The sequence below is a fragment of the Ictalurus furcatus genome, chromosome 8, assembly GCF_023375685.1.
Source record: "Ictalurus furcatus strain D&B chromosome 8, Billie_1.0, whole genome shotgun sequence".
NCBI classification, from domain to species: Eukaryota; Metazoa; Chordata; class Actinopteri; order Siluriformes; family Ictaluridae; genus Ictalurus; species Ictalurus furcatus.
The window spans coordinates 21,807,669-21,834,775 of NC_071262.1; the positions used below are offsets into that span (position 1 = coordinate 21,807,669).

Below are 27,107 nucleotides of genomic sequence, written 5' to 3' on the forward strand. Positions count from 1 at the left end.
ATTTATAAAATGGCAGAATTCCATAATTAGTGAACATGCATTAGTGTGGCATACAGTGGCCTCTGTAGATCGTTGGGCCACAGATACTGAGATGAATGTACATAACTGGGGCATAGAAAAGACATGAGCTGTGTGTGTGTGTGTGTGTGTTTGGGGGGAGGTCGTATGCAGGCTGCTGGTCTTTAGTCCACATGCACACACTTAGTAGATCCAACGAAACCACACTTCTGTGGCTTCAGTGGGGTCAGATGTTACTGTGAACATGTGACTAACACAGCTCTGCATTTGGACCACCTCCTTCCTTTCTTTCTTTCTTTCTTTCTTTCTTTCTGTGTCACTTTCTCAATGTCTTTCTTGTTCCCTCTCTCTCTTTCTGTCTCCTCTCTCTCTCTCTCTCTCATTTGATCTTTCTGTCCCTCTGTTTCTGTCTCTCTGTTTCTGTCTCTGTTTGTCTATCTCTCTCTCTGTGTAGTGTGTGTGTGTGGCACATGTGGGTGTGTGGATGGATGGATTTGGGTTGATGAGTGTGTCTGGGAGCATGCAGGAACATGATTGGAATGACGTGGAATGAGGCCTGAGAAACATCAATTCATGGCCCTGAGTCTCTCCTTCGCTCTCTCTCTCTCTCAGTGCAGTTAAACAGCTAAATATCTAAATCTCAGGAGAACTGCAAAGCTGATTAATGTTTTTTTTTTTTCCCTGGTTTGTTTCCGCTCCAGTGTTGGCTTTACTCTTCCTCGCTGTGTGTATACTGGGTTTGGTGGCCGAGGTGAGAATATACCTGGCTGTTCATCTATTTTTCTCATATCTGCTCTCAGGAGCCAAATCAGTCGACCTCTAGGAATATAATTAATAATTGTATAATTATTTTGTAGTAGTCTTATAAACAAGAAATATTAGATAAATGCCTGTATATAAAATGTGTGTAACTCACTATGGATATAAAATATCTGAAATGTAAATGTTTGAGATGTCAGTATATGTGACTGGTTACGGCTGCGGCAGTAGTTGCTGAGGTGAAATACAGTCGTTACCACACACACGCAAGCACAAGCACGCAAGCACAAGCACGCAAGCACACATTTCCTTCTTTAATGGGAGTCTCAGAGAAAACAGTGAGTCTGGAGCTGTGTGTTACTCGTCCTGTTTTCACACATGGAAACACTTGAGTCTGTCAAACAATTCAACTGGAGCTTCTGTTGATTAAAAACCACAGCGATGTGTGTGTTTACGAATGGGAGAGCTTGTATGCCATATACAGTATCTCCTATACAGGTGTATAGGTTTACCATTTACAAATTTCTGATAAGCTGAGCGCACAAGTTCTCCTTAAAAAGAGGAAGGTGCAAAGTCATTATGAAAATAGGAGTGTACTGACAGCACGCTCCTCTCCTGTAAGGTACACTGTGTATCAGTTTTTCAGTTTCAGCATGCTTCACAGTACTGGCTTTTAAAGTCCCCATGAAATCCATATTGTTTTGTAGCGTTTAGTATGAATATGTCTTAAGCCTTAAGGTTATCTATAAGCTAGTGTGTGGCAAAACAATGAAAAAATTCACATTTAGAAAAGATATGTGTTCAAAATTTACAGTCTCTCTCTACCCCCAATACAGAGCAACAATTTTAATGATGTCATTCTGCACTTCCGCATCTCATCAGATTTTCTGTCCAATCAAGTGCGCTCTAGAATCTGAAGTGTCCCGCCCCCAGCATTATAAAAATCACCTTGCCGTTCTTGAACGACAGAAATCATATCAGCTTAGCCCAGGCTGTGAGGTATGCTAAACGCTATTGACTTTTTCAAAAGGGGCACGACTCCTCTCAATCGCACCACCCCATCGTCCATTATTTTCCTATAACAACATGCCTCCAAGTGCTTTATTCCTCACATATTGGATGTGATAGGCGTTGAACCTATTTTGTGACCTCACAAATGATTAATATGCATTAGAAATGTGCAATCCTCATTGAATTTTTGGAGTATTTATGGAGTTCAGGATTGTTTTAAAGAATAATACACTAGGAAGCACTCTGTAAAACATAACTCTATCCTTGTACTATTTTTGTCTCTTTTTCAGGCATCCGCATATCAAAATGCCGCAGCAGAAGGACATCGTGAAGATCGCTATTCAGATGCCAGGGGCGTACCCTCAGCTCATTCAGCTCGATCAGGTGAGGCCAGGCGTGATATTCACACTCACTGTGTGTGTCTGATAAAGCAGCTGCTGAAACATGATTGAAAAAATGCATCTGAGCTGGACTTGCATGTTCTACATGTCCTGGCTCGGATCAGAAATCCTCCACCTGCATTTGGTTGATTTTGTTCTGGAATTTTCCTGATTGCTCAAGGCTTCAGGTCAGCTTCGTCTCCGTCTGGCCACGCCCGATTGGAATGGGGAAGTGGTGCTACTGCATTAAATAATTTGCTGTTTCCCTACCAGCTCTGAGAATGTGTGAAGAACGTGCTCCATTGAAGTGAAAATTGGTAGAAAAGTTCAAAGTACAAGTAGCAATGTGCGAGTGAAATAATATGAGTATTAGAAGTAGGTGTACTGAACGGTGCAACCTGGATATCATGCTTTCTTAGTACTGTATATCAGCATATAAACGCCTCACCTTAAACTCCTACATGAATAAGTCAATAAACAAACCAATAAATGTGGCCAGTTTGGTTATATAATAACAGAATCATTTATAGTTACCCTGCTGTACAGATCAATTACACCAAAGTGTAATGTGCAATATTTCAACATTAGCGTTTTTGTTTGGGATATTCTTTAATAACTAGTTTTATTTCTAGCTATTTTAACTATTTTTTGGCAATATTCTCTAACTTAGTTCTAGCATAATTAGCTAGCTTAGTCATTATTGGTGTTAGCTAGTTAGATATTCTAACTAGATATTCTATATAGATAGACTTTAGCTAGTGTGGTTTGGAGGTATTTAGTAACATTAGCTAGTTAAATTTTTTTGGGTATAGTCTCTAGCTATTTTGGTTTGGAGTTATTGTGTGACTTTAGTTAGTGTGGTTTTGTACTATCTCTAGCTAGTTTAGGTTGGAGTTATTGTGTAATGTTTGCTAGTTAGTTTTGTTTGAGAATACTCTCTAACTTTAGCAAGTCTGGTTTGGTAATATTTTAGGACTTTATCTAGTTTAGCTTTTGAATTATTGTGTAATGTTATCTACTAAGTTTTTGTGTGGAAATACTCCCTAACTTTAGCTAGTTTAGTTCAGAGATATTGTGTAATGTTAACTAGTTAGTTTTGTTTTGGAATATTCTCACATTTTGGATAGTCTGGTTTGGTAACATTCTCTAACTTTTAGCCAGTTTGGTTTGAAGTTGTTGTGTAACTTTAAATATTTTTTTGTGTGTGAATACTCTCTAAATTTAGCTGGTTTAGTTTTATAATATTATCTAACCTAGTTTAGTTTAGGTTGGAGTTATTGTTTAACATTAGCTAGTAAGTTATTTTTTTTAGGGAATACTCCCTAATTTTAATTAGTCTGGTTTGGGGATGTTTTCAAACTAACATCAGCTTGTTTGTGTGATTTTGGTAAGTGTGGTTTTGTACTATTCTGTAGCTAGTTTAGGTTTGAGTTATTGTGTAATGCCGTCTAGTTAGTTATGTTTGGAGATGTTCTCTAATATTGCCTAGTTAGTTTTGTTTGGTGATACTCTATCTTTAGGTAGTGTGGTTTGTTAACATTCTCTAACTTTAGCTAATTTGTTTGAAGTTAATGGTAGAATAGCTTTGGGTGGAGATATTCTTTCACATTAGCAAATTTTGTTTAGGATTGTTTTTTAATCTTTGTTAGTTAGTTTTGTTTGGGAATATTATCATCTTCGGTATATTCCAGGCTCATCAATACAAGTATACATGAGACTCAGTATGGCATTAAAGATAAGAGTTGATCTGCCTTAGAAAGCAGGAACTGAGCACACATCTTTAATTGCCACCTCATGGAGAACTGTTAGTTCAGAACTGTGTGTTTCTTATCCAGTAGCTGAACTAAAGATGCATTTATTTTGACGGCCAGTGCTAAATTGTGAAGTACCATCTGTGTCAGATTAGTGATCAGACACTTTAACTTTAACCTCCCCCACCCGGCTGTACATTAGTGATTTGAGATGTGTGTTGTGACTAAACTGTGTTGATTAACTAAAAAGTGAAACATTGGAAGTCTGGCCTAATAAATACATTTATAATAATTTATTTAATAAAAGCAGTTGCTGATAAGTCTTTTGAGGTTAGATGCACACATGTCCACATGTCTCTAATGGGAGCCTTAAATAGAACAGTTAGGCAGGAACTGTGGGTTACTTATCACCCATACTAATCACACTACTCTGGCCACATGGTTTCTTCTTTAACTAAACGTCCAAGTGTTTTTCGTTTCTACACTAAACTCTGGCCTCCACCTGCCTTCTGCATGTAAACCACATTTCAAAGGAGCACCTGAGGAATACGGCTTATAATAATATCAGACAGTTATTATTAGGCACCCATCTCACCTGTCTAAAACTGCTCTGTTTTTGACTCCTGCTGTTTTAACAAACTATAACTTGATAAGCAAGATGTGCGTTCAAAGTCTAGCTAGCTTTTTGAAACATAAAATCTTCAGATTTCTCCTTTTTATATGGCTTCCAAAACTCCAAGAAGTATAGAATGATCATCCATAACATTAAAACCACTGGCCTAATATTGTATAGGTCCCCCTTGTACCCTCGCCTGGACTCCACAAGACCTCAGAAGGTGTGCTGTGTTATCTGGCAGCTAACCGTTACCAGCAGATCCGTTGCTATGAAGAGGTATGCTTGGTCTCCAACAATGTTTAGGTAGGTGATTGATGTTACGCACCCCATAAGTATCAGTGGGCCTTGGGTGCCCATGACCCTGTTGTTGATTCACCGGTTTTCCTTCCTTGGAGCACTGTTGGTAGGTGGTGACAGTGGTGAAATCCTGATTCTTAATGTTTTAGCGATCTCTAAGCTTTTCCTGTCTGTGTGAAGCCTCATTGAGCTTTGCGATCACTCTTTCTCTCTCAGGAACTCAGTCTCGTCCTTTGGACTCTCCCACAGCGAGGTGTTTGCGCCCGAGGATGATTTTATGGTCGTGGTTGGTGCTTTTGTTACGATGGGTGATTTTTCTTCCCTCCACAAAACCGCTCAGGAAAAACTGCCCTTCAGCTGTGTTGATGGATTAAACCCAGGGCTTCCACTCAGTTGACCGGCCCGTCGGCCGCAAATTACAGCCCAATGACTGGTCTACCACACTACACCGAAAACTCTAATCGGTTTACCACATCGGCCGCCACTAATTGCTGGGTGTCTCAAAGGCAGACGTAGCAGTAACGTGTCTCCTCCATTTATTTTTATGCCCGGTTTCCGGCCCGAATACAGAGTGGAGCGACAGGCTTTGCCTTTGGGTTTGAATTCGTGACAGATTTGGAGATTTTGGAGATTTACGGTTCTTTACTGCATCACTACAAGATTTGTGCTATTTGAAGCATTTCATACGTCTGTGAAACACAGCTTCATTATATAACTGCTTTTCTTGCTTATTTTATGTAACCGTGATCCCAGTCTAACGTCTAACAGGATAAGATAAACCGCTAAAATTAACACTAGTTCATAAGTTTAAATCCAATATTAAAAGTCACATAACAAACAATTCAATGTAAACTACACGATTATGCTAGCTAGCTAATTATTTTTTTGTTTACAGTGAATGAATATATAACAAGGCACTGCCAACATTTAAGAAGGGGTTTAACGGTTTAGCTATAGCATTTAGCCCTTACAATGAGATTACGATGAGAATTCGCTGAAAAGGAAAGGACGCGGGATGTGAAAAACATTTTCGCATCGACTTTAACATGTGAATTCATGAGCTTTGGTCTGGTGAGCCAAAAGACACCTAGAAGGTGGGAGAAGTCCTTTTGGAAGTCTGTTTGGTTAAAAAAAATGTTAATAATGCTACTAATGAAGTAGCACTCGCATTAGACTTTTGCCTTGCTGGACCGTCTTGTCCATCGGTGTACTCTAGGGTTTTTTGTCGTAAAATTCAGCTTCAATATTCTGTTAACACACGTTAAGTAAACTTTTCCAAAGGTTTTATGTAGTCAGGACTCATTTTCCCAGGGACCTATTAACTTTATTACCTTTTAACACCAAAGACACATTTATATGAAAAACAACATACATTCGTTTAAAATCCATCCGTCATCCACACTTGAAATTTTTGAGTTATGAAAGGTCATAAAAGGAACAAAATGTTAAGTATGAACATGTCCAAGCTCTCACCTATGCTGAAGCTTAACTCCAGCTTTAAATCACCGTGTGTTCATAATGTGCCGTATAAATCTGTGGACCCGATAGGACATAAATCTAGAGAATGTAGGACCCTGGGAATATAGATACACTCCCAGATTTTGCTAGCAGTACAGCAATTTCAAGATTATGCTATATAGCTTATTCACAACACATAGCTAGATTGTTATTTTTTTTTACATAGCAATTACAATGTACTTACAATTTTATGAAGGTTTAAGGAGGGTTAAAATTTCAATTCGAGTGCCAGATTGTAATTCTCAGTCTGAGTCTGAGTGGTCAATCTGCTCAAAATAAAGTTAATTTCACCCTACAGTGTGATGACTGCTCTGTTAAACCAAAAGCTACATTTAATGATGTGATGACTTGATGCTGGTCTGTTATTTAAGTCCCATAAAAGTAACATCTCTTAAACGGTACATTATCATTTGGGGAAACATTGCCAAAGGAAGACATGCTAACCCTACATGATGTGAGAAACAAGTACAGGCTTTTATAGCGTTTAGAGTGGACTATTGTAAGATTAAGCAGGAAAAGAAAGTTGGAGTGTACATTACTTCTTATTCCAGTTAGAATAACATCCTATTAAAGGTACTTTTATTTCATTTTAAAGTGTTCCTAGCCATTTGCTTATCCTTTAAATTTAAAAATACCTTAATATTTTCACGCAAAGTTCCTGACATTTTAGGCGTTTTTAAAAAACTTTTCTGGCCCAGAAATTAATTCCACGCATCTTTAAACCTTTTGTGGTGTTGAACAGATTGTAGGCTTGTAGGAAACATATGATTCGCCAGTGATAAAATTAATGTTGAGGTGAAAGTGAATTTAAATGTCGTCTGAACTGACACCAGATCCAAAGGATAGATGCAACTATTGAGTTGTGTGCAAAGGAAGGGGAAGAGGGATTATTGGGTAAGGGTGAAGTGAGCAAAGCCAACAGAGAAGTAGAAGTACACGCACTTGCCTCCAATCTGCACCATGATGCGGTGGATGAGCTGTACCAAAAGGTTAATTTGAGAATATTTGCTGAGCAATAATAAAACAGAAAATTGGGTAAAGAGAGCCCACAGCTCAATTGGCATCTCTGAAGCAACGATTTCTGAATTCTGGGTGCTTTACCACATCTGGTCAGTAGATTTTAAAAAATGCTAAGGAAGAAAAGGAAAGCATTAGAAAGCAAAAAGAAATTTGGGCGAAACATTCATTTTCACTATGTTAATTTGGCCAATCAGTGATAGAGGTAGACTGCTCCATCTCTGAAAATCAGACTTAGTTTGTCCTAGTAGAGGGAGGAAATTTGCAGATAGAACAGAGGGTAAAGATCTAGTAATGTTAGGGCCGAGGTATCTAAATCCTGTTTTTCTTAACTGGAACATCCGACTGTGAAAGACCCATACCCAAGGCATTAACCGGGAAGCATTCACTTTTATGCAGATGTATTTTATAACCAGAGAACAAACCAGATTTTTCCAATATGAATAAAATAACTGGGAAACTGTAAACCGGGTTGAAAATGTACAGTAATAGATAATCGGCATAGAGTGACAATTTAATTTCAATGCCCGACCGCACCTAATCCTTAAGCATGGGGGAGGACCACAGATCAGTTTATTAATGGCTCAACGGCCAGTGCGAACAGCAAAGGGAAAAGTGGGCATCCCTGACGTCTTCCCCGTCCCAGCTTGATCTGATGTTATTAGTGTGCACACTCACCTGGGGAGAGACATATAGAAGGCGTATCCATTAAATAAAATGATCCCCAAGCCCAATTTTTTTAAGCACCAATAAAAGATACTCCCACTCCACACACATGAGTGTTTAGAATGAATGATATTTAAAAGAGTGCAAACACTAAAAAATATCTGTCTGCCTCTGATAAAGCCTGATAAAGCCTGTTTGTTCCTCAGATATAATCTTTGGAAGTATATTTTCAAGACGAGAGACCAATGCCTTAGCCAGGATCTTGTCGTCTACATTTTGCAACGAGAGGGACTTATAAGAGCTACATAATTTGGATCCTTATCTTTTTTTAGAAGCAAAATAATGTATGCTGGTGTAAATGTCTGTACAGATTGTTTTCGAACCTGATTCCACACAGGTTATGGCATAAAAAATACCTTTAATTTGATGATTTCTTTCTGTTTATATTGTAGAAAAAGCCCCTTAGTGCAGTGATAAAGGAAGTGTGTGACAGGTAAGTGTGTGTGTATGTGTGTGTTTGTGTGTGTGTGTGTGCTGTAAAAGTAAGTCTCCAGCATTCAACATGAGTGCGATTAAATCAGGTGTGTGCGGGATTTTTTTCTTATTTTTTTTGGAAGATGGAATCTACCTGGTCCAGAGAACTACGCTCTCCAGTATGCGGATGGAGCTCACACCTACATCACAGAGTCGGTAAGTCGTTTCTCTTTCAACACTGTGTATACTCCTGACTTCCTGAAGTGTAACTGCTTAAAGCTAGTGTGTATTATTGGAATGCATTTAACACACATTTAGACCTAGTGCTAAATCACTGATTCACTATATGTATGCTTACTACATGGGATATAACTATAGCTATATATAATATAATTATATCTGAACTTTATCTAATGCTAAAATGCTGTTTGCAAACCAGCTGCAGAAAATAATAATTTCAATAAATGCGTAATGGAAATTAACTAATTGCATACCTGAATATTACTTTTAGGACACATTTTTTTATGAATATATTTTATATATTTTTTAAAATATTTGATGATATGTATTTAAAGCTTTTAATACAAAATTTATATATATATATATATATATATATATATATATATATATATATATATATATATACACATATATACATACATACACACTCACACACTCACACACACGGTGCTTGAAAGTTTGTGAAGCCTTTAGAATTTTTTATATATCTTCATAAATATGACTTATATCATCAGATTTTCACAGAAGTCCTAAAAGTAGATAAAGAGAACCCAGTTAAACAAATGAGACAAAAATATTATTCTTGGTCATTTATTTATTGAGGAAAATGATCCAGTATTACATATCTGTGAGTGGAAAAAGTATATGAACCTCTAGGATTAGCAGTTAATTTGAAGGAGAAATTAGTCAGGTGTGAGTGAGCGTCCCGTTTTATTTAAAGAACAGGGATTTATCAGAGTCTGATCTTCACAACACATGTTTGTGAGAGTGTATCATGGCATGAACAAAGGAGATTTCTGAAGACCTCAGGAAATGAGTTGCTGATGCTCATCAGGCTGGAAAGGTTTAGAAAACCATCTCTTAAAGAGTTTGGAATCCACCAAACCACAGTCAGGCAGATTGTGTACAAATGGAGGAAATTCAAGACCATTGTTACCTTCCCCAGAAGTGATCGACCAACAACTCATTTCGATGTACTACGATTTGGGATGTACTAATTCTAATCTCGGATACTATTTAGAACGAATAGTAGGCGAATTGGGACACGGCATCTCTCTCTCTCTCTCTCTCTCTCTCTCTCTCTCTCTCTCTCAGTCACACGGTGATTGTATTATGGTTTCCTGTCATCCAGTAGCTAAATTGCAGAGTCTTTTCATAGCTGTGGCTCGTGCTCAGTGTCTGACTCTGTGCTTTGTGGCTTATATTGTAGAATCGCTTGGACATTAAGAACGGCAGCATTCTTCGGCTGACCAAGGCTCCGGTGAGCGACTTCCTCCTCCATATAATCTTTGTGGTCTTGAGTCTTGGGACTTTTATAACACTGTGTGTGTGTGTGTGTGTTGCAGGGCCGTTGTGCAGACGACCTTTTTAAGGGCATCCAGAGCTCAGACTCAGACGTGCGCTGCGAGTCCCTGAAGCAGCTGGCTGTCATCTCTACGGACGTCACCTTCGCTCAGGAGTTCATCAGCCGAGACGGACACTCGCTGCTCATCCACATCGTGGAGGACGCTAGCGAGTGCGTATTCTTTCCATGAAACTCTGCCAAACACACTCCAGGAACATTCATAAACCTAATTCACTTCAGAAGTCAGATTCCTCAAAATGAATGAACGTATATAGTTGAAGCAAATTAAAATAAAGAACCTGGAAGGAAATTTCTGATGGAAATCCTTTCAAAAGTACCTAAAGGTAACAGTAACTATCCTCACTGTAAACTATATCCATTTATAATTAATTATTCCTTAAATAATATAATCTATACCATAGCGCTGTTGAATTCACGATTCTGATTGGCTGACAGACATTCTGATGTGAGCAATTATTTTTTAGTAAATGCACAGCAAAAGTAGTTCCAGTCAGGTCTTGACCGCATTACAGTTCCATATCACTTTGCCAAGTTAACTGAAATAATGGAAGATTTAGGCTACTGTCCACCACAGCACACAGATCTAACAAACAACATGACAGAAAACTATGATTTTCTGGAAATATGTAAGGAATAATTGACGACTGGCCCTTGAATTATTCGAAAAATAATGCGCACCTGAGGTGGTAATGCGGCCACGAGGCGAAGCGGAGGCTTGAGCCATTAATATGCAGTTATTAGAACGAGAGAGAGCAAGAAAATAGAAAGAGAGCACGTTTGATAAGCCAGTGAACTAGTATCGATATTCATTTATTTATATATTTATTTTATTTTCTGCAGTAATGGATAAAAAAAAATCGAAAAACCCTGTGAACAAGTAGGCTTATCAATATTTATTTGTTCTATTTTTATATTATAAGCATAAAAGAAAAAAAAAGAACTCTCTCTCTCTCTCTCTCTCTAATAATTGCATATCACTGGCTCAAGCCTCCGTTATTAGCTCTAAAGTGACGTTTTGGAATTAGCAATGGAGGCTTGAGATGGGGATGGTAATAAATTAGTTCCACACACACGAGCGTTTGAAGGACAAAAATAACTGACAAATGTCTTGAAATAAAACATCTGATTCAATGTTTTGAGTTGGTATAAGCGGAATAATTGACTCCGATGAATTATTAGAAAATAACGCACACCCCGAGGTGGTAATGCACCGTCGTCAATTATTCTTCACGTAACATCCACAAATCAAGCTATCACTACTTTACAGCATCTGTGAACAGTCGTTCTCTCATCAGCCTCTCTTTTTTTTCTCTCTCGCTCTTTCGTTAATAAGTTAATAAGACAAAAAAATGCAGCTTGTCAGCTTGTTACAGAGAAACTGAAACGTGAACTCCTTCCCGTGTCAGAAAACTTGAACTTACAGCTTTTCAAAGTGCTGACACTGGAGACTCTTCCATAATATGAATACTTCCATAATATAAACCTGGGGATTTGCCTTGCAGCTGGGCCTACTGTCAGAGCTGTTGTTGAACAATATTTTTTATGAAATTGCTGCATAAGTAATTTACCACTTAATATATATTTTTAAAAAACCCATTTTATTATCTTGAAAGCTAATTTTGGGTGTAGAGAGCAGCAGTACATAATCACTGATTTTCTTTTACAATGTGTGCGCAGGGCACCTCTGATTATGACCCACACGCTCACAGCCTTCATGGAGCTGATGGACCATGGGATCGTCTCCTGGGAGAACCTCTCCAGTGTCTTCATCAAAAAGGTGCGGATCGGATCACGCTCCCAGTCTAAACGTGTCACTGTTTTACGTTATCACATTGCGTATGTTAAACATGTGTGTGATTGTGTATGTGTGTCTGTATATGTGCACAGATCGCCGGTTTTGTGAACGCCAAGGTGATGGACACCTCCATTCAGCAGGTGTCCCTGGACATCCTGGCGAGCATGGTTCTGAGCAGCAGTAGCCTGTTCCACCAGATCAGAGAGGAGATCACATTGGAGAGGCTGATCTCCCATCTGCAGGTGTATGTACAGTCTCATACACACACACACACTGTTTGCAGAGCAGTAGTGCTGCAGAAGATTCTGTAGTCTTTCAGAGTTTACATCCAGCTTCAAGACAGGCCTCAACATGTAGTAAATGATGACCTGCTAGCTAACAGTACATTATTTACAGATCAACTTAAATGACCTATAAAATGACGTGATCAGCCGTAGTGGTTACATAATCACTGAATGTAAGTTTTGTAAGAAGAAAAGTTATATCATTTATGACAAACTGTGTACAAAGGACATACAATATTAGAAATGGACAATGGGAATAATATTAGTTAACTTTTAGTTAGCCCAGTGATTCTCAACCAGGGGGCGCGGAGCGATCAGAATAGGGGTGCAAACTGTTTTCAAGAAAAAAACACAGACAGGGCATCATTTGGGTACTCTGTGTATTTTATTGATTTTCTAATAGAATGTGCATAAATGAAAAACCCCGCATTCTCTCTCCCTCTGTATTGTCTTTTTGCTGGGGAGAGGCCTAGCTTAGCCTGCCTTTTATCCAGCTGTCAGTTCAGACCAGTGTTTCCAACTTAGCGACTTTTCAGACTCCTTTAGCGACTTTTGCGAAAAAAAAGCGCCTAGCAGCAAATCTAGCAACTTTCGGACAAATCTTACCAACTTTCCAAATGTGGCCAGTCCTGTCCTGCAAGCGTGTGGTCTTATTTTCCCGCTGCCCTCACACCTCTCTCTGCGTCTGCTCTGTTCAGTGAGAGGCTAAGAGCCGGAGATTTAACAATGTCATGGATAACGAGACGCGCCCTTCGTCCCAGTTTACATCATTCATATCTGAATGTTTGTAGAATGCAAGACGAATGTAATACAACATGTTTTACATGTAAAATAGTCCACGTTATTACAGCCTAGTTCTCTTGTTCAAAGTAGTTCCAGTGTTCAGAAACATTTTTGATCATTCATGTTCTATACCTGTCCGTTATATAGTTTTATAAAATTCATAAAAGTTATTTGATAAAATAATAAGTTATGAAAATTAATCAAAAAACTACAAAAACACAAAAGCAAAAGAAAGTATCTCTCTCTCTATCTATCTATCTATCTATCTATTGGGAGGCTTGAGGGGGGCTTTAGTTACAAAGGTTGAGAACCTCTGATTTAGCACCTGCCCTTTTTAAAAAAAAAAAAAAAAAAAAAAAAAACTCTGTTATATTATACTGTATGTTGAGCGTGAGAATGTTTGGAAGCCTAATTGTGTAAAAACTGTAGGATCCCTGTGGGCTGTAAACAGGAATCAAACACATGAGGTTTACTAGCTAAACGAATCGAGCTGTGAACAAGTGCTTGGACCCCTGAGACTAAGGGCAGTGCAGGACTATTTACTATACAGATCTGAATTTTCTTGTATTATAGTCTCTCTCTCTCTCTCTCTCTCTCTCTCTCTCTCTCTCTCTATCTCTCTCTCTCTCAGGTCCAACCAGCAGCTTCAGACCAAAGCCATGGCTCTCCTGATGGCCCTGCTGCAGACAGCCGGAGAGGCAGATAGACAGGTGAGTGCACTCGCTCACTTTACTGTTACCTGTTTAACAGAAAGCGACTCTTCTGACATCTCTTCCTGTAATGAGATGATTACCACACTGTCGCCGCAGGACTGATGCCTCGACTTCAACTTTCTGTATTCCGCTCTGGGCTGCTTTGTTTCTGAGTGTCACTTTTTAATCAAGGCTGAGTCACATGGCATGACTCGCTGTATTAGTGCTTTATCAAACTTGTGCAGTTTTGCTGAATAATAATGATAACGTGGGAAAAGTGGCAGTCTTATTTAATGTGTACTGTATGTCAAAAAACATGGTGTTTTCATCTGAGGTGTGCTGCCTCCTGCAGGCTGTAAAGTGTCAATGTAAGAAATAACAGCAGTTCAGCTAATATTAAAGGTGAACTTAGGAAAAAAAAATGGTATGATAATACAACCAAATGTTAATAATTATATAGCGCCGCACCATTAGTGCAGTGATTTTTTTTTGGTATATTGAAATGATAGAAATATGGATTTCTTTGAGGTTTGTGGGTTTTTTATGTGCATTTAGACCAACAAAAAAAAAACCTAAACTAAGTAACGATATTGCTTTATAGTTGATCAGGTTAGTCTCTCTCGGTTTTTTCCCCCTCCAATTTGGTCTAGCTAACTCCACCAGCTAACTCTCCCCTATGACTCGACAACTACCAACCATGGAGGGTGGGGCAAACGCGTGCTTTCTCCGAGACACGTGAAGCCAGCCTACTCATATTTTCAAACTGCTGCTCATGCTACATCACAGGACAGTGCAGCACACTCTGAGGAAAGCGCTATCTGCCCTCTTCTACATCCATGAGCTCACAGATGCCTACTATTGGCTAGTATAATTTTGATTGACTGGGGAGAGAGAATATGCCCCCCCCAACCTTCAGAGAGCATGACCAATTTTGCTCCCTTGGCTCCTGGCAACAGATGGATGTGGCATCATCTGGATTCGAACTCGGGGCAGGGTTAGTTAGGGGAAGGGAATGCTAACTGTTTTTTGTGGACTCATTTAAAAAAAAAAAAAAACTTTTTAAAAATGCCATTACTTCGATAATATCGGTATAGCCTAACCTTTTCAGATATTTTCATTATGGTTTATCTGTATATGGTACAGATTTTCATGCCGAGTTTAGATTTAATATGCTAATTGTTATTCATTTTGTATTTCAGGATCTCTTTGTTTTCCTTGAGAGGAAGAATCTTCGCCAGTATATTCACAAGGTGAGCTGAGCTCTGCAACATTTTTATATGTGTACATCAACCAGATACCCATGTTAAACAAATTTATTCCACAATGCTGTTGAATTCTGGATTGGTCAGAAGGTGATTAGTTTTCTGTAACAGCAGTTCTGACAGTAGCGCAGCTGCAAATCACAGGTTTATATCAACGCACTTGTTCTGACACGTTACCGTTTCTATAGTAACAGCTCATTCACAGGGACTTGCGCAGTGGATGCGCCACACAATGTATGGCTACTGTAATAACAAACTGAGCAAAAAAAGGATACATTTATTTAACGTTTTTGGAAGGAGTCTCCAGTTTCAGTGCTGGAGTAACAGTCAAGTAAGTTTTCTGAAATTGGGAAAGTCTTAATTTTTTATTAACTTAATGAGAGAGAAAATAGAGAGGCTGGTGAGGTAGTGTGTGTTTATAGCTTCTGTAATGTAAGTGAAAACAGATGTTCCACAACACTAATTCTAACTACAAATGGATAAAAAGTACAGTGTGTCATTTTTTTAATAAATAAAACTTGTAATTGATTGTTGACTAGTTGCTGTGGTACAAGAGGAATGAAACGCTTCAAGACATGGTGTTATTGAAGTAAAATTATCGAGTTGGAAATGAAAAGAATCAATTTTGAGGTGGTAACAGTAGCTCTGCTTCATGTCAGGCCGCGCCACATCACCACGTCGTTGATTATTTTTCTAGAACAGCACGCCTTAAATGCTTAAAATGATAATTAATGTGACGAGAAATCAGTCCAATTCAAATATTTATACATTTATTCATTTAAAGGAATATGAATTTGGGATGTGAAACGAAAAACAGTGTTTTCTTTGCAACACAACTATTTTGTTCTGTTGAATAATTGTGATAAATAGTCATGAATTCAGTATTGAACATGTAGTACATATTCATTACTTGTATTGATTGTTTATCATTTTAATATAATTTTTGTTTTTTTCCAGAACATAATCCACAGCTCTGGTCCTATCGGAGATGAAATGGCTCACCACCTGTACATGCTGCAGTCGGTGTGTCTGAACCACCTGGAGACGCGAATGAGAACCGCTCTGGATTCCTTTAATCAGGTGTGCTTCCTGTCTATCCTGGACCTGACCCGAATCCACACGTCTCACATCCACGGGGTTTGATCATGCAGTGGTGCTAATGACGAAAACTGCTCTCTCTCTCTCTCCTGTCTCTTTCTCACTCTCTCTCTCTCTTTTTCTTTCTCGCTCTCTCCCTCTCTCTCTTTCTCTCTCTTTATATCTCTTTCTCTCTCTCTCTCCCTCTCTCTCTTTCTCTCTCTCTTTTTCTCTCTCTTACTCTGTCTTTTTTCTTTCTCTCTCTCTCTCTCTCTCTCACTCTCTCTCTCTCTCTCTCTCTCTCTCTCTCTGTGTGTGTGTGTGTGTGTGTGTGTGTCTCTCAGGAACAGAGGGAGGCTCTGCACAGTTTACGGCAGGCCGTATTTGAGACGGAAGGCGACGGCAGTCTAAGTAATGAGCGTCGCCGGTCTCTCTGTGCTAAAGAGTTCAAGAAGCTGGGTTTCTCAGTAAGTGTGTGCTACTGACACTCCACATGTGAGGGCGAAATATTTAGAAAATGGACATGCATATTTTTACTTGTACTTATACATAAGTACCTTTTCATTCTGTATGCATGTAGATGATGCAGGACTTGTTATTTGTGTGTGTGTGTGTGTCTCGCAGAACAACAGTAACCCGGGTCAGGACCTGAGCCGGACTCCTCCCGGGCTTCTCGCTCTGGACACAATGACGTACTTCTCCTCGCGGTACCCAGACGCCTACAGCAGGGTGAGATGCACACAGCATCACACTACATTTCAACCACAGGAACCTTTTTTTTAAGCAACTTACCATGTGTTTCCACGTCTAAACTAGAGACATGGTTTAATTTTAGTTCCAGGACCTGTCCTGTTTTAGTTCCTAGTCCAGAGAAGGCATTTTTCTGCGTCATTCTCCAGACACAAACGTAACATAATAACTTACCCTCTTACTCAGCTTTTGTGGGAAATAAACTTGACTTCATTGTCCGTAAGTTTGATGGAGGTCAAATATTTGTGTGGAAGTGTGGAGTGCACTTTGCTGTAATGTTGTGTGTGTTTATGCAGTGGAGTGATGAGTAAATGGTGTAATGTAAACTAATGTACAACATTTGTTTACTTTAATTACGTTACGTTCTCTGTCATAGTGTTCTGTATAGTTCTCGTGATTTTCCAGTGTAGGAAAGCACACACACAAATACAGACATGAACACTGACCAGTATATGACGCAAAATCAAGCACTTACATATGTTTATTAATATATTTTTAATCTTTTTCTCTCTCTTAGGAAAAACTTGTCATGTTATTGATGAAATCACAGAGTTTATCTCCTCTTTCCCTAAACGTGACAGAAAATGTACTTTTTTTTTCTTTTTCTGACTGTTTACAAAGCACTGACACTGGAGACTCCTTCTGTAAACACTAAATACAGAAACCTTCACCATATCAACAACTACAAATGTTTTTGTTTAGTAAACAACAGTGGTTTTTCAAAACTTGTTTATTACTCTTAGATTATGAGGAGAATCTGCTACACAAGTGTAAATTGTTACCATAGAAACGATAACGCGTTAAAACGAGTGCATTAATATATGAAATAATATGAAATAATATATGAAAATTAATCAACACCTTCTGACCAATTGAAAATTGTATAGTAAACAATAGCCGCTGTAATTATTCATAAAGGTTATGGAAAATATATCTACCTGGCATATGAATAGAATTTTTTTTTTTATTATTGAGTATTGTGTATATACGCTGTGAGTTTCTCTCTCTGTCTGTGCTGTAGTTTGTTTTGGAAAACAGTAGCCGCGAGGATAAACACGAATGCCCATTTGCCCGCAGCAGCATCCAGCTAACACTCCTGCTGTGTGAGATCCTGCGTATCGGAGAAGCACGTGAGTTCAGACCCAAACCCAAGCACGCGTTCTCTCTGTCTCGTTTCTCTCTCCACAGATTTTGATCATATCGAAGTCAAATGTAGTCAAAGTCAACTTTATTATGCACATTGCACAAGGAAATGAAGTAGTGAGCCCCTTCAGTGCAACATCACACACTCTTAATGAAGATACTTGGTTAAGTTAAGATGAGTTAACAAATCAAACGTACAAGCGCTAACTAGAAACCTAATGTAGTTAAGTAATGTAGTCCTTAAATTGTGTAGCTTGAAATACTGGTGCAAATAGTAAAAAAAAAAAGTACCAATCTGGTTCACTCTCCCTCTTTCTCTTGTTCTCTCTCTCCTGCAGCATCGGAAACCGGCTCCAACTATCACCCCATCTTCTTCGCCCAGGACCGACTGCTGGAGGAACTTTTCTGCATCTGCATCCAGCTCCTGAACAAAACCTGGAAGGAGATGAGAGCCACGCAGGAGGACTTTGATAAGGTGCTTATTTATTTTATTTTTTTGGCACTTTGTTGCTTGTTAAACTTGCATGACTGTTAACAATGAACTTTTTCAGTCACTTTTCAATCTGAGATAATGACAAAGTTTGAATGATAAAGTTTTATTATAATGATATTTTTTCATTTTTATATGATAACAATATATCTATTAAATATTGATATATAATATATCTACTGACTGGCGTCCCATCTGGAGTTAATTCTCCCGGTGTTGCCGGGATAAGCTCCGGGTCCAGCTTGACACTGATTGAGATAAAGCACTAATAAAATGATTGAATGAATATACAGTCCCCTCCAAAACTATTGGAACGGCAAGGCCCATTCATTTGTTTGTACATCAAAGACATTTGGGTTTGCGATCAAATGACGGATATGAGATGATGGTTTAGGATTTCAGCTTTTATTTCCTGGTATTTACATCTAGATGTGTTAAACAACATAACACATAGAACCTCTTGTATCAGACCACCATTTTTTAGGTGAGAAAAAGTATAGGATCAGAAGAAGTCATCTTGAAGTAAAGTAAATTACACATAATAATATTTGGTTGCATATCCCTTGCTTGCAATAACTGCATCAAGCCTGTGACTCACTAACATCACCAAATTGTTGGTTTCGTCTTTCGTGTTTCTTTGGCAGGCTTTTACCGCAGCGTCTTTCGGTTGTTTGTTTTGGGGGTTTTCTCCCATCTGTCTTCTCTTCAGCAAGTGAAATGCTGCTCAGTTGGGTTAAGGTCTGGTGATTGACTTGGCCAGTCTAAAACCTTCCACTTTTCCCCCGATGAAGTCCTTTGTTTGTCCCTTTGTTCATAGTCTTCTTCGAACACTTTCAAATGGTGTAACTATAGAAGAATCTTATAGTTTGGCGTCCCGTCAGTGACTAAACGATGCTAAGCAGTGGTCTAGTCTGCAGTATCTTACAAAAACTCTGAGCGTTTATAATAGAGAGAAATTGAAGGTATACAACTTACAACATTGTAGTTTGTGGACATGTTAAAGATGTAATGTCTTACGGTTACAACATCGTGGCACTGAAAGCCGAGGTGCTGCTGAACAAAGTTAGCTAGCTAAACGTGTCCTGTATAGGCAACTCCTCAGTGAGAACATGACCTATCAATTTAGTGTTAGCCAGCTAGTTTCTTGATGTAGATTTTAGGTGAGCTAATTGTGCTCTTGTTAACACAATATAAATGAGGTATGTTAGCTAACTAACAAGCTAAGCCTGCTAGGTTTTTAGTTAGCACGCCGACATTACTGATTTGACTGTTAGCTACTTAGAGGTGATGAAATGCTCACTGCAAAGATGGAGCTCCTAACCAGGAGTCGTCACTCTATGAGTAATTCCAGATTTAAAGTGACTCCCGTTAGCTATTAGGGTCTGTGATATTGTGTAGGATTAGTGTTTAGTTGATAAGTGAATAATTTTGATTGAGGAAGGTGTTTATGTTCCAGTGAAATCCACGTCTGTGGAACATGCTGAGTGTCTGTGATTCATAGTTTGTCATGAATAACACTCAAATGGGGTCTTAACCGGCTCATCCTGATGAGCAACAAGGCTGAGATGCACTTAGCTACTGATGATAAAAAAGCTACTCTTAAGCCCCTGTTCTGAAGTGTCCTCTCAGTAGATACTCGTTACCCAAGTGGGGTCCCCAAAACATGTCGTCTTTTTCCAAACCGACCTTTTAACCTTCAGGCTAGAATGATTGTCTTTTGTCCTGGTGGCCTCTGGCGTTGAGCGGTTTTGTTTTGTATTTTATGAGGGTATTAGCGCAACAATAGCAAGCTCACTCTGTAGCAGAAATAAAGAGAAAGCGAGAGGGAGGAAAATCTGTTCCCCATCACAATGGCTCAGTTAAATCAGCACTAAATAATGCACATGATCGTCAAAACTCGGTCCACAGACAGCATAATGAAAGGCATCGTAAACAATCGGCACTGTAAACGTGTGTTCATGTGAAATTTATTCTGTTTTGTTTTTTACACTACACATTCAAAAACAGAAAACTGCCCAAACAGTCCAAACAGGAACCAACAGAACTTTGGTTCTAGTTCATTTCCCACCAGCTCGAGGGATGACTGGAACAGTCACAGTGCTTGAACTAACGTAGGTCATTAACATCATCTAATCAGCCGTTGCGGTTATATTAGATGCAGTGAAATTGACAATAATAAGTTTGTCAACAAATCTGGCAAGGCAAAGGGTTCATCATCATTTGGCATTGCTTTACCCCTAACAGAAAAAAGGAAACCAGTAAAGTGAAGTATTTATTCAATGTTTGTGATTATAAATAGTTTTAGAGAAATTTAAACTAAGAAATAAAATAACGCAGTGTTGCGTTTTGGTTTTTCTAGTGTTGCAGTGTGGGTTTGAAGTGTGAATTTAATCACGTTAAACATTTTATCGAATTATAGTTATGTTTAGTGTTGTGGAATGTCTATGAAACAAGTTAGTTCCTGTCATGACTTGCATTGTCAACAGTTTAATATGTTATAAACTCATTCCCTCACCAGCCTCTCTTTTTCCCCTCTTTTCACAACCATTCGAAATATAATTTTCCTTTTCTTGAAGGTGCAAGAAAGAAAGAAAGAAAGAAAGAAAGAAAGAAAATAATAGGAACGAAAGAAAGAAAGAAAGAAAGAAAGAAAGAAGGAAAGAAAGAAAAAGAAAAAAGTAAGTAAATAAGAAATAAAATAAAAGAAAGCAAGAAAGAAAACAATAAAGGAAGGAAGAAAAATGTAAAGAGAGTACATTGAAAAAGAAAGAAAACATTAAATAAGAAGGTAAATAATAGGAAAGAAAGAAAGAAAGGACAAAAAAAGAAAGAAATTAAGGAAAAGAAAGAAAGATAAGGGAAAATAAAGAAATAAATAAAAAGTGAAAGAAAGCTAGAAAGAAAACAATAAAGGAAGAAAGAAAAAAGTAAATATGAAAGAAAGCAAAAAATAGGAAAGAAAGTAAAGGTGAAGAAAAAAATTAAGGAAAAGGAAAAAACATGAGAAAGCAAGAGAGAGAATAAAAATAAGAGAGAAAGAAAAAGTAAATAAATAAGAAATAAAAGAAATGAAAAAGAAAGAAAGCAAGAAAGAAAACAATAAAGGAAGGAAGAAACGTAAATAAGACAAAGTAAAACACATAGAAATAAAACAAGAAAGAAAAAAAAATACATAAAGTAAATACAAAGTAAAGAAAATAAGAAAGAAAACAAGAAAGAAAAAAAAGAACATTTCTTATACAGTGCATCTGGAAAGTATTCACAGAGCTTCACTTTTTCCACATTTTGTTATGTTACAGCCTTATTCCAAAATGGATTAAATTTATTATTTTCCTCAAAATTCTACAGACAATACCCCATAATGACAACGTGAAAGCCGTTTGTTTGAAATCTTTTCAAATTTATTAGAAATAAAAAACAAAAAAAAGCACATTTATATAAGTATTCACAGCCTTTGCTCAATACTTTGTTGAAGCACCTTTCACACCAATTACAGCCACAAGTCTTTTTGAGTATGATGCTACAAGCTTCCATTTTGGAATAAGGCTGTAACATAACAAAATGTGGAAAAAGTGAAGCTCTGTGAATACTTTCCGGATGCACTGTAGCACAGGGGGAATCTTATCATAAACACTGTTTTCCTAGCCCCGCCCCAGTTCCTCTTGGTACCCAATTTGATTAGGAACCAAAAATCATCGGCTGTACTGTCTGTACTGTCTGTACCGGTTGTACCAGCTGTATCGTCAGTACCGGTGGCTAATGGAAAAAAAATCTGCTGCTTTTTTTCTTTTCCTTTTAGAAGTTTTGGTACTTTTGCAATGGCTGTGTTGTGTATTGATGCTGCTAAACCACTCAGAATTTCACTCACAGGACATGATGTCACTGTGCTGCTTCTGGTTCGTCCATATGTGACAGTGACTCTATTCTGCGTCCTCCACACCTCCGTGTTCCACTGTTTCACTCTCACCCTGCTTTTCTCATTTCCTCCTCGTCTCCTCGTCTCCTGACTCTGCTGTTTCTCCACTCTCTTAATCGCTCCTGGCAGCCTGCTTCTGCCAGCTGCTTTCCTGGGGCTCAAACTGAACACACGTGTGTGTAGGTGTGTGTGTGTGAGAGAGAGAGCGAGAGAGAGAGAGAAAGTGTGTGTTTGGTGTGCACTTGTGGGGTTTTTTCAGGGAGATGCTCCTTGCTTTGGGAAATTCACATCACAGTGTTGGAAGTGGCTCGAGGGAGGATTTGCAAATGCGCACACACACACACACACACACACACACACACACACACACACATACATACACAGACGCTCAGAGTGAGGTGAGGACCAAGAGAAGCTGCTTTAATTTTCATAACCATGGCAGAGGTACGTTTACAGATTATTCTGTTCGAGCATATGACTTTATTTGAGTCGCAAAAAAGAGAAAAGAGCAGTGTTATTGATGTGTGTGTGTGTGTGTGTGTGTGTGTGTGTGTGTGTGTGTGTGTGTGTGCAACTGAGCGTATACTTGGCAAAGACATTGTGTTCTAACAGTCTCTATATAATCTGTGTGTGTGTGTGGTGTGTGTGTGTGTGTGTGTGGCTGAACTTCATTCCTGCAACAGACGCTTTTATCCTGCTATTGTCTTTTAAAGACCCGAATGTGCTAAACCTGTCAAATCACGGGAATATTTCAGATTTCACTTGGACTGCAGTCGGAAATTTACGTTTCAGCTGCACGTGTTGACTTTGATCTGTTCTAGAAAGGTGTGGAAACTTTTGGTAAACAAGTGGCACTGCTAACTGTAGCAAAATCATCAGCTACAAACCAAGAAAGGCTAGTAATTTATTTAACTTTTTTTTTTTTGTACTGTAACTACTTTTTTTTTTTTTTTGCTATTGAATTTCTAATGAGAAATGCAGGAGTGTTTTTTATATGTATATATATATATATATATATATATATATATATATATATATGTGTGTGTGTGTGTGTGTTTACTAAAAGGTTTTAAAGCCTACTTCTTTGATGTTCTTACAGTGTGGACATTGTGTATGTTTAAGAGCTTTCGAGTTCTCTCTTAATATGCACGTTTTCTTGTAAACACCTGGAGACAAGTGAAGTAAAAGCAGAATGATCATTTTTATGTCACTGTTTTGGCAGCAGGGACATTCAATACAAATAAAGCTTATTCTATCTTAATATGTCTCCATTGTTCACGAGTTAACAGAAAAGAGTGCAATAACATAATGTAATATTTATGGAAATAATACATTTTATATAACATAAAAGTCATGGCCATAACACATGAATATCATATCTATAATGTGTAAATGGCACATCTATAACGTACAAAGATCATGTCTATTGCACATAAATGTCACATTTTATAAACTATAATCGTGTATATAAAACATAACCGTCACGTCTGTATCATAACCGTCACGTCTGGAGCGCATAACCATCACATTCATAAAATAGAATCACATCAATAAAACATAACCATTACGTCTATAACATAAGTGTCACATTTATAACGTATTAATGTCTATAAAATATAAACATCATGCCTATAACACATAAACGTCTTGTCTACAATGCATGAATGTTGTGTCTATGCGTTACAGATGTGACATTCAGGCATAACACACATGACACTTGGGTTTTACAGATGTGACGTTTATGTGTTATAGATATGATATTTATATGCTATGGTCGTGGCGTTGATGATTTTTAAACCTGACATTCGTTATGGTCATGCGTTATAGATGAGCCATTTATGAGTTTTAGACATGCCGTTTATGCGTTATGGACGAGACATTCATGCGTTATAAACGTCTTGTCTGTAACTCGTAAACGGCACATCTATAACACATGACCATAACCATAACGAATGTCAGGTTTAAAATGCATCAACGCCACATCCATAACATACAGTATGAATGTCATATCTATAACGCATAAACGTCACATCTGTAAGACCCAAGTGTCATGTCCATTATGCCTGAATGTCACACTCTCTTTCAACAAATACATTATAGTTTTTGTCTTCATTCAAGTCTTGTAATTATTATATGGGCATGTTATTACTTGTAATTAATGTGAAATACTGTAGCAGAGATAAATATAAAAATTTACTCCAGACTTTCACTGCATTACTGATTAAGTGTGACATTCCTGTCCATGCAGTGAGATAGTTGAGTTCACACTATTTTTATAACTATAGTGTATTCCCTATCATTTTTAATATCATGGCAAAACAGTGAGTTTGTGAAAATGAGCCCATGTGAAAACAGTGTTTTGAGTTCAAAGAAATGAAATTTCATTTAGCATTCCAGTGACAGGGATAGAGAGAGACAGACAGAGAGCAAGAGACTGAGAGAGAGAGAGAGAGAGAGAGAGAGAGACAGAGCATGTCAGCCATGGTTGAATTGTGGCGATGTGGTCAGGGGTCAGTCCTCTTTAAACGGCTGAGTTAGCATGGCATTGTGGGATTGTCCTGGCCACAGCTGGAGGTCCCATGCCGGACACAGAACGCCCCAGAACTCCATTGTGTCTGCTCGTTCTTTACCTTTTCATTTCCTTCTGTCTGTCTTTTCACAGCCTGGCCTCTCTCCCTCCCTAGTTCCTGACCTTTGCTGGGGATGACTGAAGTCAAGCTGTGTCTCTGTCTGCGGTCATCGCTTTACGCTTACACACACTTTTGAGACGACACACTGCACATCAGACTAAATAGAATATAACACTCGTGTGTTAAAGAGGCACAAAAATCTAAATCATCCTAGAAATGTTTAGAGGCTTTTCTAGAAGTTTTTCTTTAGATTTGTACTGGGGTTAGTGATGGGTGGTTCATGAATGATTCGTTCATTTTAAACGAATCTTTTATATGACTCCGGAGTAAAGAGTTGTCTCAGAGAGCGATTTGTTCATTTCGCGTTGGCCGCGCATGCGCAACATCCTTTGGTTTGTTTGCAACGTGAAACCCACATAGGCTCTGTACAGGAAATCGAAATGATCAGTTCACCTCCTGAGTCTTCTGGTCCGAGTCATTCATTCTTTTGTCACGTGACCGCCGCATAGGCTCTGTACAGGACACAGAAATGATTAGTTCACCTCCATAGTTCCTACTCCGGTCCGAATCTTTCGTTCATTTGTCACGTGACGTGACAGCCGCATATATTCTGTATTGGATAAAGAAATGAGCTCATAATTCCCAATCTTCCTTACAAACAAGCAGGTAGACACGTTTCTGGTCTCAAATTTTAGCTTTTATTATTTCTTGCAATGTAGAAATTTGTGAATTTCTTTTGGGATGGTTCTTTTCCATAACATTGAATCTGGTAATACAGAGTTAGTTAATGCTTTAACATTTTCAGAACCTCAGCCTATGCGGCTGTCACGTGACAAAAGAACAAACGACTCGGACCTGAAGACCCAGTCGAGTGGTGAAGTAATCATTTCTGTTTCTCATCATTTGTCGCATTATCATTTTTTTTCTTTATTCGGAATCGGGAAAGTTTGTGTGAGTAGGTGTGTTTGGGGAATTTGTCTAGTGAAAATATAACATTTGAATTGAATTCTGCTCAAATGAATGCAATGACTTGAATATAGATTCTTTCATTTTGCTTCAGAAGAACTTAAGACACGGCAATGTCTTTATTTGATCAGCTTTGAGGATGGCGTGGTGTAAATTGTATCAGATTTTGTGTTCGGAAAAGATGACGACATGATTGTTTTGAAAATATTTAAAGAGAGACTAGGAGGAGAACCATACCTGATGATCGTGTGTGTCTGTATGTGTCTGTGTGTGTGTGTGTGTGTGTGTGTGTGTGTGTGTGTGTGTACAGGTCATGCAGGTGGTGCGGGAGCAGATCACAAGGACCCTGTCCAGTAAACCCACCTCACTGGAGCTCTTTAAGAACAAAGTGAACGCATTAAACTACAGCGAGATCCTCAAACTGCGCCAGACAGAGAGACTGCACCAGGAGGAGACGCTCGCACCACCCGTGCTGTGAGACACACACACACACACACACACACACACACACACACACACACACACACACACACACACACACGCACTGATGTTAATGCTATTAAACTACAGTTAACCCCATGAACTGCTGCTTAGGACTGAATAAGAGATAGCAAGAGTTCGGTAGATCCCTTACACTGCAAATGTGCAATATTTTGGGTGTGAATGTAATCGAGTATTTGGCAAAAAAAAAAAATCATTTACAGACTTTACTGCTTGCACCAAATGCAGTCTGTGAGTCGACACGTTTGTGGTCTGATATATGATTCTTTAGCTTTGCACTTGAGCTATGAGTCTAATGTGGCTATTGAGTAATGGAAGTCATCCATACTTATGGACCTGACTGTAAAAAATTGTCAGTGTGTTAGGGGAAGACATTTTTGGTGAGAGAGATCGCTATGATTTATACTCTCCAGTGCAGGACTAAAGAAGCAGACGTCTCACACCAAACATGTCTTTGATTTTCCAGCATCTGAGGTAAATGAGATTCTTTGCCAAACCATTCCTTTAAGAAGTGTGTGTGTGTGTGTGTGTGTGGTTTGATCTGTGCAGCGAGCTGAAAGAGCGTCTGAAGCCAGAGTTGTTGGAGCTGATCAGGCAGCAGAGACTGAATCGTCTGTGTCATGGCACTCTGTTTCGCAAAATCAGCAGCCGCCGGAGACAAGGTGCGAAACTCACACACATCCCTCCAGGGCACCAGAGTAGGAC

General features: G+C 38.5%; 1 protein-coding gene across 4 annotated transcripts in view; it reads left to right on the forward strand.

Annotated features, from left to right (window-relative positions):
- Positions 1-27,107, forward strand: part of elmo3 (engulfment and cell motility 3) — a 40,973-nt gene that overhangs the window by 6,033 nt on the left and 7,833 nt on the right. Inside the window, exons 2-18 of one of the 4 annotated variants that reach the window (XM_053631459.1) lie at positions 720-769; positions 2,079-2,172; positions 8,486-8,526; positions 8,651-8,723; positions 9,958-10,008; positions 10,094-10,263; positions 11,791-11,890; positions 12,001-12,152; positions 13,607-13,685; positions 14,867-14,917; positions 15,887-16,009; positions 16,351-16,473; positions 16,631-16,735; positions 17,778-17,886; positions 18,238-18,374; positions 26,212-26,375; positions 26,952-27,064. In XM_053631459.1, the coding sequence (XP_053487434.1) occupies positions 720-769; positions 2,079-2,172; positions 8,486-8,526; positions 8,651-8,723; positions 9,958-10,008; positions 10,094-10,263; positions 11,791-11,890; positions 12,001-12,152; positions 13,607-13,685; positions 14,867-14,917; positions 15,887-16,009; positions 16,351-16,473; positions 16,631-16,735; positions 17,778-17,886; positions 18,238-18,374; positions 26,212-26,375; positions 26,952-27,064 (1,735 nt within the window). The other 3 variants (XM_053631460.1, XM_053631461.1, XM_053631463.1) reach the window with 3 other exon arrangements.